The 12,726-nt window shown below is 32.2% G+C and overlaps 1 protein-coding gene across 1 annotated transcript in view; it reads left to right on the top strand.

Moving 5' to 3' along the window:
* The first annotated feature begins 5,331 nt into the window (after positions 1–5,331).
* Positions 5,332–12,726, top strand: part of LOC143248811 (uncharacterized) — a 46,896-nt gene continuing 39,501 nt past the window's right edge. The window contains exon 1 of the mRNA XM_076497629.1: positions 5,332–5,533. Coding sequence (XP_076353744.1) covers positions 5,479–5,533 — 55 coding nt within the window. The 5' untranslated portion in view covers positions 5,332–5,478. The remainder of the gene's footprint in view (positions 5,534–12,726) is intronic.

Here is a 12,726-nt window from a genome sequence, read left to right as displayed (position 1 = left end):
AACAATCTTGGTTCTGTGACTGAAAGAAGAATTAACAGAATAGTCTTCCGTGATGTCGAGAAAACCCACTCGTAGAGAAAATTATATATGTAAAAACGGCTGGTATGGGTAGAGAAAGTACTATGTAGAGAAGCAGACAACGTTTCAACCTTTTTCGGTCATCGTCATCACGGATTATATTCTGACATACCTGTACATAGGTTTAACAAAAATGTAGCTAAATTTATTTTGTCCTAGTTATCTATTATTCTGGGTCATTCTCTTATGGTATCCCTTTTTCTTTACCCTAGGAAAGAGTTCTGTAAAATAACTTTGAACCTGACGATGACCAAAGAAGGTCGAAACGTTGTTCGCTCCTCTACATGGTGCTTTATCTACCTATACCAGCTGTTTTTACCTATATACCAGAACAGTGTTTCAATGCTAGATATGACTGTGGGAGTTTAGTATCATATAGCAATATAAAAATGTAGATCCAATAACAAAATATTGTATGCTTACATATATATCTATCTTAAGCTTGAAAACAAGTCTCATTTCTATTATCAGCCAGTTCAAGAGAAATACAAAAAAAAACTACGGTTCGCTAACTAGAAAATATTTTCAGTATAAAAACGTATGGAATAATAGAATAAGAGATTTCAATGGACTTACTTATCAACATGAACACAAATCTCATTTATGTTACCAGCCAATTCAAAAGAAGTACAAAAACCAACTGCTCGCAAACTAGAAAACTTTTCATAGAAAATATGTGAACTAGTAAAAGAAGAGATTTCATTGGGCTTACATATCAACTTGCTTATTACGTTTTTAAACAATAATTAGAGCTGTCGTTATGGAAATAGATAATGTTTATTATGATCTTGTTAAATATGTTGAGCCTGTTAGTGTCAAATCTCAAGATGTCTTATGAAATGCTATGTGTCTGATTTTCGGGGAAAGCACTTTCTTTCCAAACAAAATCAGCAACTTTACGCTGTTTTTTTAAATACTAAATCAGAGAAAAAGACAAAATCCCGCTTTTGACTTTTGTTTAAAACTCTGCGCTACTTCTGGTTAAAAGTAAATGTGCTTCTTTTGATATGTCTAATATGAATGTCACAATTTAAGAGAAAATGTAACAAAAAGTGACCATTGTAATGAGAACTGACCACTTTCAGAGGCATATATTTTATATCACAGCTAATGTATACATGAATAGCGATAGTTTGACCTAGAAGTACGCGGCATATTTTTTTTCAATTTTATGCAAGGATGTATAATTCGTGGTGTTAAGTTTTCTTATCGTTTGTATTTGTTTTAGTATTAAAATATAGAAACAATTAATATAAAAGTGTTAGTTTTAAAGATAAATAATATCTTGAGACAGTATAGTTGTATTTTAAGTCTATGCTTATTTTTTAAATATAAATTTTTCGTGTATAAAATCCTATCTTTATTTTTATTTATAAATCTAGAGATTTCACTATAAAACAACAAGAAAAATATTTGTTTTGACTACTTAACAATCTTTACAGAAAGATTTATTGCAAGAATGTGTCTTCAGTTAATCAGCGATGTTAAGGTTAGCGAGATTTATTTACATTTAATTTATATCACGATATGATACATAAAACATCCTTGGACGTAAGCAAGAAATAAAATGTCTCCGAATAACGTACGGAATATAAAAAACTTTAAATCCTGGCTTCAAAAACAGTAAAAGCTTTTCAAATAATGTCTTTAGATTTTGCAGTATGTTTTTATTGATGTCAAGTTTTACGGATAATGTTCACATTAATAACTATAGTAATTCTGGGTTATAGTAAGAAAATGTAACGAAATATTTATTTTATATGTAAATTTCAAGCAAACGAATAGCTTTAGTTTTTTTCAAGAACTGTATTATAATAAGTGTTGATATATACAAATACACCTAAAGTTCTGAAATTTAAGCAATGTAACTTTTTCGCTACTTGAAGTTCTACTGAACGAAAGAAATATCTGAAACTTTTAAATACCCATTACTGGTGAAATATGTAAGATAATCATATCTACTTATATGCATAAGTTAAATGTACGCTCCACGCTATCATTCAAAATCTTGTTACAATAAAAAAGTAGAGAAAACTATTGGAAAAAAAAATCTAGTGTACTCAGTAGATAGTCCGATGTGGTCTCTGCTAAAAACACACACACGAATTCTAATTTTTGTGAGTGAGCTTGGTTGTTGATTATGTACATAGAGGCCAAGTTAAAGACTCCTGTGCAGTTCAGGTATGTCCGTCTTTAATTTTAATCAATGGATAAGAGAATGGCAAACAGTCAGTAGTACTCGCCGCCTGAAGCGGCTATTCTTAACTAAATGGCAGGAAAAACTAGCACTATTATAACACAGCTACAGTTGAAAGTGTTTAGTAGCAGTACATGTCTAACAGAAACCCTCAAGTCCCCTGTTCCATAGGCTAACAACTATGTCATATTTGGTCCTTTGCAAAGAGATAAGAATAACTTCAGTATTATTAACAACTGGTGGACCACTGGAACTTGTTAGAAAGTGAGTAAGGTTTTCAGGTAGTAAGAATTTAGTAGAATAGAAATTATCAAATTAACATACATATACTACAGTTCTTAAAATATGGTGGAAATTAAACCACACGAACGTATATTATTGTGATTTTTAAATCTAGCAGTATTCTCTATCAAAATATAAATATAACAACTTGAAGAACCGTCTAAGCTTATACCATGTTTCAACTAGAAGCAATCTTACTTCAAAAGCAAAGATTACGATGAAGCTAATTCTCTGAAAGTATGTGTGAAGTACTTTATTTGTTTATTTTTGAATTTCGCGCAAAGCTACTCGAGGGCTATCTGCGCTAGCCGCCCCTAATTTAGCAGTGTAAGACTAGAGGGAAGGCAGGTAGTCGTCCCCACCCACCGCCAACTCTTGAACTACTCTTTTACCAACGAATAGGGTGATTAACCGTCACATTATAACGCCCCCATTGGCTGAAAGGGCGAGCATGTTTGGTGCGACGGGGAATCGAACCCGCGAACCTCAGGTTACGAGTCGAACGCCTTAACCACCTGACCATGTCGGGCCATGTGAAGTACTGAAACAGAAAGTTTAAAATAAAATTAGCATACAAGGCAAAGAAGAACTGAGATACACCTCGAGATAAGAACTGGTAATATCACCGCCACACCCCGCATGGCCAAGTGGTTAGGGCGATGGACTCGTAATCAGAGGGTCCCGAGTTCGAATCTTCGTCACACTAAACATACCCTCCCTTTTAGCCATGGAATTGTTATTCATTGGTAAAATAGTACCCCAAGAGTTAGCGGTGGGTAGTGATGAATAGCTGATTTCCATTTAGTCTTACAATGCTAAAGTAGGGAAAGCTAGTGCAGATAGCTCTCGTCTCGGTTAACGCGCGAAATTAAAAAACAAACAAACAATTACAGCCATTCCTCAATGAAACAAAGGGTTGTTAAGTATTCGAACATACACTTCTTAAAAATGTAAGATGAAGTCACAGATACTCAGATTGTTGATATTCTAACATAATTTAATAGAAATGTGTCTGAATAGTATTGAAAAAATACGTATAATAAAGTATTGTTCTTATTATAATGATTGAAAGAGTAATAACAGTCTCAGTTAAGGAAGGACACAAACAACTGAAAATATCTCGTTTTGTTGCATATATACATATATATAGAGAGATAATGCGATTATACTGTTGTATCATTTAAAACAGTTTACTTTCTAAGCCTTACTCTGAAACAAATAATAATTAACTTGGCTTAGACTGCCTTCGTAATATTTTCGCTATTATGCATCAACTACATAATACCCACACTACTAGCTGTATTTTACCAAATGTATAGTAACTTTTGCCTTACTCTGTATAAAATGTGTGCAGTTTAAGTCAAAGAAGCAATTCAAATACAAAGGACAGAGGACAGACAAAGCCAACAATGCATAATAACATTAAATATATTGTAAGAAAACTAATGTGACAAAATCTGTATCAACAACGTTACAATGATAGCAAAATTTTCCTCAAAGGTTAAACAAATAGGTTAAATTTCATAAGTCTTCAGTTTTCGCACGAAGACGGAAGACTTTGATATGTCGCCACCTATAATTTATAACTATGTAAGGCATTTGGCGCGCATTTTCAATTTTTTTTTCATCATGAATAGAATATAGATACATTGTATTTATATATTAAAGTTTATTTGTTCCAGTATTCATACTTTTGTATAAAACATATTCATGTAAATGAACATAGATGATAAAAGATAAACCAAGTGAGGTACTAGTATCACTCTGACTTTAAGAATTTGACTCTTTCCAGACCTTACTTCACTGGGTGGAACGGATTACCGAATACTACGTCGACTGTTTTTTTTTTTTTTTTGTCTATTTCATTAAGCACAACAATCTTCTTATAAATGGCTGCACTCGGTAAATAATAGTTCTGGTGAGGACTGAAGAGCCCATATATTCTCCATAATTTACTATAAACACGAATGGGATATGAATCAGATAGACCATGTGTCCCTCATGAAACATAAAAGCCATTTCTCCTATTACCTTACCTAAAGCGATGTTTAGCAATTTGTGCATTGTTTATTTATTTGAATGTCTGGCATTTGGTTTATTTCTCCTTGCTCTTGAATTCTGTTTTGTTGCGATTTCTTTTCCTTAGATACCAAACTTAACAGTTTTATAGCTTTTAATATAAACACTTGTGTATTATCTGTATGTTTTTTGTTAGACGCAGATGTTTGCATATATATCAATAAAGTATTATTTCAAAGGAATTAAGTTAAAAAAGAAATTTATAAACAAAGAACTGAAGTCTAAAACAAAATATAGCTTCATGTGCATATAGGATTGTAAATCAATATCTTTATATATACGTTTTTTGATCAGCGACTCTATTTCTATCCCAACATATGATGGCTTCTTTAAAAACAAGTTTTAGAATATATACAGATATGTAAACCTTTTGTTATACATATATATATTAGCATGCGTATAACGAAAAGCAGCTTATTGTGGAAAAAAACTTAGATAAGAAATTAAATTTCCCACTTCTGAAAGATATAACTTTTATCAAACTTGCTACATGAATTGTTTATTAGCTTCCAATACAGACTGTGAGTGCTTTATATTTACATCGTATATTATAATAAGTAATAGATTTCAAACTGTAAGTATAACCACCTCGTTCCTAAGCTACAAAACTGTTCATTGGTGGCGCTAGTAGTTACGTCGGCTGTCAGTTGTCAGAAGAGCGTCATCACTTTTAAGTCCCGTGGCACGTGCGCGACTAATGTGTTTCGTTGAAGTCGGTTGTTCGGCCGCTCACGTAAGTTCGGTGTTCGAAATTGCTTAGAAATCTATTTGTATGAAAATCATAGAAGAAATATTTGAAAGGCATGAATACTTAGTTCGAAAAGAAAAGAAACCAGAAAGAAATGGATTTTCCAATACAGTTGTGGATGGTTTTTATGATTCTTCTTTCTACACAAGGTAAAATTAAATACTTTATTTTTTCTCCTAATTTATATATTATATACATATGACAACGCTGAGCTGACTGCAATACCAGTTAATAAACTGTATATAAGAATCCACATTGTTTTAACAAAAAGGAGTTTAAAGCTTTTCATAAAAATACTTCAAGGAAGTATGTGTTACACGTAACGAGTCTTAAGAAACATCACACATGATTAACATTTGTAACTAATCATATTTATATTTATATAAAATGTGCGCTGTATTTCACTCGAGTTTTGATATTATTTCAGCTTTCAAGAAATGATTAAATACTCGTTTAAACAGCAGGAAAAAAGTTAAGATATGGTATTGTACTAATGTTAAAAAAAACAAATAAATAAAAGCTTCTGAACCTTAGTTAACAATATATTCAGAAGCAATACTGTCCAACTTTTCATACTGTTAATTCACCTATAGAATATTGAGTACGTCATAGTAAAACTATTCTGAATGTGTAAATCAGCAACTTACATGACAACTGCAGTCAATATAAGTCACTGTGGTAACAATTCTGACGTTTACTACTTACACATTCAGTTCATAAGGAAGTATTTAGATCTAAAATCTAGAATTTCCACTCCGAAGAATTCCCTTATACTTACTAGCATTAAAAATGGAATAAAACGACTTGGTGTAACAGAACCATCCAAAAATAGACATGCAGTAAGTCGTACTCTTATTATAGTAAACAAAGTGTAGCATCTTATACAAGTTGTTTTCACGGCACATAACTTTAAGCATCGTACACTTTAAGCACTTGGAGGAGTGTGTGTGTGTGTATGTGTTTTACGTATAGCAAAGCCACAGAGGGCTATCTGCTCAGCCCACCGAGGTGAATCGAACCCCTGATTTTAGCGTTGTAAATCCAGCACTTGGAGGATCAAATAGGTATTCATGCTATTCCAGACGAAGACATACCGATCAAGTCGTGAGATGTAGTGCCTATGGCTTTCCTTACAATTGGATTCTTAAAATGGGTACTGGGAAACCATTTTCCTTGAAAAATAGATGAAATATGGAAAGTTTACAGAAAGAACTAGTATGCTATTGAACAACAGTCTTATGATGGGAGCATTTGCAATGGAAACTGAGCTACAGGACCATTGACATTATCAATAGGCGTCAGACAGAGCATTACTGGACACGGAGACATGAACTGTAATGACGCGGTGAGCCTGCAGAATTGTTTTAATATAACGTATTCACCCTCAGTACATATTATCATAAAACCATCATATATTGATCAAATGCTCGTATAACAGTGACATCTAATGATAATTTTTAATAGGAAGAGTTTATATTCTCATATTCTTAATTGATAAGTTCCAATAAAGAAATAACTTTAACTGTACGCGACGTAAAAGCGAGATTTCTTCGTTGTTGATAAGAGATAGGTGTAATGTAGGTTTCAGTTCATATTCTCAGAAACACTTGATTTAAGAACACTGTCATTACCCTATCTCTCAATAATAACTTGTTTTTCTATTCTTACTTGATAGCGATATTCATCTGCTTTAACAAATTTCAAAAAAAATATTTCAATTAAACCTATATTTTTAGGAATGGTTTAACTTAGATAAGTCACTTTCTGTAGTAGAAATTATAATAAAGAACTATATTGTAAATGTAGTAAATACAACTCAACTTTTTATCTTGTACCATATTAATTATTATTATTTAAATACTTTAAAAGTACATTTTATTATAATTCTTTGTTTTTCAGTCAGGAAATAGCTATAAAATATTACGATTCAGAATTTTAATGTAATTTCAATATATGTGTTAATAGTTTCATTGGTATATATTGTAATTCTTGATGACGAGAAACCTGCTTGAAATAAAATTAACCTGAAGATGACCTAGAAAGGTCGAAACGTTGTTCTATCCTTATCAATAAGTGTTAATACCAATACAAACCGTTATGAGATACATATTTATCACTAGGCTAAGACCTGTATATCAACCAGCAGTTGTACGACTGGAAACAAATGTGCGCATACTCACAAATTTCTCGCTCTTTTTTTCTTCTTCATACAAATCTGAAACATTGATATATATTTAATAACCGTTGTAAACGAAGAAACTCACATTACCAGTTTATAGATTTAATATACTCTCATTTCAAACTGACTGCAATGACTGATTTTATTAAAACAAATTGATGTTTTGATGGCGTAGTCTGAACGTGCTCTAGGTTTTTAATAAAGTAGAACAACCTATACTTCTTAGTGAATAAATAAAAAAAACCGTTAAATATGTTTCATAAATAATTGAAACATTTTGCTAAACAATAACTTCCTTATAATTTCATTAGATTTAAAATACATGAAACACATCTGGGATATATTTATGACGTTATTCGAAAGCTTAATAATTAATTATTCAAATTAGTTATTCAGTATTAATCGAAAGCATCTTCCTTAACTCTCTTTGAACGTTGTATAATATTTTGAATAAAAATATACGTTTTCACGGAAACAAGGACATGTTAGTTGTTACTAGTTAAGCTATTCGTTTACTTTAATATAATGTTTAATATATTGATACATAATATCAATAGTTTGAAGTAAGACCTATCATTTGGTAAGAATTGAAATACAGTTACGTTACACCTGTATTACTTGGTAAATCTCTCTGTGTATAATATCAGTAAAATGTTCAGTCTTATGCTCAGCGAAGCTTCAGACCTGTCGAGCAAACATTAAATAAAAACGTGAGCCTCCAAATGAGAAACAAATGTCTGTAAAGACTTAGAAAAACGTTTTTGTGCAATTTTTGCTTGTTTCATTACAAAACCTATCTTTTAAAGCTGCTTTTGTATTATTTATTAGTAACTATGAAAGATTAAACAGAATAATAGCTCCACACTAAAGATAGTTCAAAAATTAATTTATTACAGTTTCCCAGTTTTCTCAAAACCTTTGTGAATATGTTTTTTGTTTTGTTGTTAAGCGCAACACTAGATTACTACTAAGTCAGCAGGGAACAAAATTGACGAAATGGTTTCATTATTTTTTGGATTACTGACCATTAAAAATAACATTAATTTAAACCAAAACTTTTTAATTGTTCAGTCCTTGAGTTAAAAAGAAACAGTTTAAAATATCCAGATAGTCAGTGTGGATGAGAAGTTAATTCCATCGTATGTACAGAACAGTACATAGAGATCAACACGAACTAGTAATAATTTATCAAAGTTTAACGCAGGACGAAATTAGTTTTGACAGGTTATTTGTGTAAACATTACTTTTGTTTTTATTCGTAAAACTATTAAGCCTTAATTATCACTTTAGTTCGTTTATAGCATAAATTGATAAACACCGTCGACCGACAAAGCATAGCGTGAGATATAAAAATGAAATTACGATACATTAAACAATAATAATTCTGAAAGCACTAAGACAAATCTGCATAAAACAGTAGAGAACTAACTCATAATACAGCCTCTAGTAGTACTTAATTTGAAATATATGCAAGTATTAAATAAGGAATTATGTCGTTAAACACGCCAGAACAAGGCCTGGTATTACGTTTACAATGCTCCTGGTACCATATCACTACCATCTATCACCAAAATAACGTCATGCAACATTGAAAAGGGAATTTGATTACATATGTACAAGAATTATTACCTAAAAACGACCGAATCCACTTGAAATGACCTTGAATGTTACACTCTCTGAGCATCATGGTTCAGTACTGCTGGATATTTAAGTGACGCTTTTGCTACCTAGATGATAATTTAGACAGGGATACGAGAAAAAACTACATATATCAGGCAAACCTATTCGCCGATGTTGTCATTAGTTGTTAATTCATTTGAAAATGTGTATATTTGCCTCCACTGAAATGTATATAACTATTGTAAAGAAAAAAGTTCGAATGCAAATGGTTGGAGAAATGTGCAATAACAGAGTTAATTAAATTTTTATTTCCAAAATAAACTTATTGTTGAGCTGATGATAATTTATTATGTTCATGTGTCCCTCAGCTGAGGAGATTTAAATTAACGGTAAATGTTTATAAAATAAATTGTAAGTTTATATAAAAACTAATAATTAATATTGAAGTAAAATTAAAGAGCTGTTGGTTGAGAAATTTCTGATTAAATATCGAAATCTACATCCTAATAAAGTTTTTTTTTTTTTATATTGGGCTAATATTTCTAAAAAACAATGAATAATATAAATGGCTAAAGTAAGATGTATTTAGCTGACGGTAGATATTTTGTAGAAATATCTTTTTACTAAATAAATAATTGGCATTGTAGTTTTATGAATTTAAACAATGATTGCTTTATTAAAAGTAATTTCAAGTAAAGAATGAGAAATCAGAGTGAACTAGAATGTTAATAAAGAATTTTTTGTGGAAAATAGGGAATGGATAAAAAAATAAAATATATGTTGATTAAGTTAACGCAGTAAGCAGAAATCCAATCACGAAATAATTTTCTAGTGATAAAAATGGTAAATATAAGATTTGAGTAATTTTTTTCAGAAAACAAGTTGTTTCATCATTTGAATACTGAGAAGTAATGACGTTTCGGCTTACATTATGCTCTTCTAACAAAATACAGTTCTTCTAAATATTAGGTTGTCCGGAAATAAATGTCGTTTTTGAACTGTGAAGTTTGGAAAAGTATAAACCAGTGTTGTAAAACATGCTGTAATCAAAATAAGCACCATTTGATTCAACACACTTTTGTGAACATGTAACGATGATGTTTATGCCCCTGTTGTAGGAATCAAAGTTTCTATGGCCAGTGAACTCCCTGAAATCTTTTTTTACAGCTACCCGATTTTAAAAGCTTTTATTGTTCAAAAAGTTGCCAAAGTTGAAAAAATAAAAATCTGTAGTGGAAAGGTCTGGGGAATAAGGTGGATGAGGCAGAACCTCGATTCTCAATTCGTTCAATGTTTGGAGCGTCATCATTGAAAAGTGTCATAACTCCGATTTTGTTAATCTTCGGTCAGCTCATGCGGAACCCACTTATCCAACATTTTCGTCCTCCCAATCGCCATCAGTTGGTTGGTAATGCTTTATTTCTTGTGCCTAGCTTTTCTGCAAGCTCACGAGGGTCTGTCTCAACTGCTTCCCTTAATATGTTTTCATCTAAGGATGACTTTATTTCATGGCCTTTGTGGTCTTCAAGACTTTCATCTACATGTCAAAACCTTTGCAATCAACACTAAACTGTATGTTCAGTAACAGATCCATAGGCGAATGCCTGATTGATATTTTGTGTAGTTTCTGTAGCTCTTCATCCAAGTTTGAAGTCGTACAGGAAAATCAGACGAAAGTCCTTCTTGTCCATGCTGCCTTAGGTGCGATGAAACTTACTCTAAGTAGGGTTGAAACAGCAAACAACAATTAAGGCACCTTGTAAGCAACAAACGTTGGATTAAACCAACCAGCCAGCCAACGATAAGTTACTCATTATTCAGGCTCTAAATGTAATCGTGAGAATTCCGACATTTATTTCTGGACAACCTAAAAATGCAACTGAACTTCACATCAGTATAAATAGTATAATGTTTGACCGGTTTAGTCACATTTTATATAATTAGTTCAACCTTTCTACACGATACACTGCCTCTCTAAGCACGATATATCTATTCTGATGATCCTTAACCATCTTATTTCATCAATTCGAAACCTTTTTTAACTGCCCTGTGATTTTTAATGCAATAAAAAACGAACAGTTTTTACGTGGTTTTTAAACAGTAAATATGATCATTTATGCTATAATAAAATTGTTCTGTAATACAATGCAAAAACATTAAATATGCTTAAATAAAAGGAGTCAGTACTTGTATAAACATAACAGTTTTCAGAAAAACTGCGAGTATCACGGTATATATAAACACACATATATATATATGTGTATGTATGTATGTAACAGGTGGAACAAATAATTTGTCTTTCCTTGAATATTCATCAGTTTACAAAATGATGATGAATAGTACTGATAACATAGAAAGCGGGTCTGGCATGGCCAGGTGGATAGGGCGCTCGATTCGTAACTTGAGGGTTCCAGGTTCGAATCACCGTCACACTAAACATGCTCGCTCTTTCTGTCATGGTGGAATCATAATGGTACGATCAATTTCACTATTCGTTGATAAAAGAGTAGTCCAAGAGTTGGCGGTGGGTGGTGATGACTAGTTGCCTTCTCTCTAGTCTTAAACTGCTAAATTAGGGACTATTAGATCAGACAGTTCTTAAGTGGCTTTGGGCGAAATTCAAAACAAACAAAGAAGAAAGTGAAAAGGGCATTTGGATTCGTATCAAAGACAAACATAAAATAGTAATTTGCCATATAAAAGGTTGTAGCTAAGAATTAAATTGTTGAATAATTTAACTATCTAAAGCTTCTATATTAGGATTAGTAATAAAAATTTATTAGGTTCAGTGCGTTGTTGTAACCTAAAAAAACAACACAATAAAAACGCAGAAAATGAGAAAGAAAAATCATTAAAAGGTAAAAAAGGGAATGAAATAATGAAAGTAAAAAAAACAGACAAAAGGCACAAATAGTAAGTGATTGTTTTTTCGTTTGCCATTAAGCGTATAGCTACACAACTGGTTATCTGTGCTTTTCTCATTTCAATAGAAACCCTATTTTTTAGCATTATTAGCTTTCAGACATATTACAGGCTCGACATGGCCAGGTCGGTTGAGACACTCGACTAGTAATCCGAGGGTCGCGGGTTCGAATCCCCGTCACACCAAACATGCTCGCCCTTTCAGCCGTGGGGGCGTTATAATGTGACGGGCAATCCCACTATTTATTGGTAAAAGAGTAGCCCAAGAGTTGGCGGTGGGTGGTGATGACTAGCTGCCTTCTCTCTAGTCTTACACTGCAAAATTAGGGACTGCTAGCGCAGATAGCCCTCGAGTAGCTTTGCGCGAAATTAAAAAACAAATAAACAGACATATCACTAAACTACCAAGGGAAAGGATGACAAAGAAAAGGTTTTAATAAAGGTGAAAGGGGAAATGTTTCACCAAAGGTAAAAACCAAAGAAAATAAGCAATAACGAAAAAAAGAATACAGTTAAGAAAAACGTTACAGCGATCCTGGAACACAGACGTTTCATCATACGTAAAGTGTTCCGACGTATTAGCTTAGAACACAGGACATCAGTGAAGCATGATATATAATC

Source organism: Tachypleus tridentatus, chromosome 1 (genome assembly GCF_004210375.1).
Source record: "Tachypleus tridentatus isolate NWPU-2018 chromosome 1, ASM421037v1, whole genome shotgun sequence".
NCBI lineage: Eukaryota > Metazoa > Arthropoda > Merostomata > Xiphosura > Limulidae > Tachypleus > Tachypleus tridentatus.
This window is presented reverse-complemented; position numbering and strand designations above follow the sequence as displayed.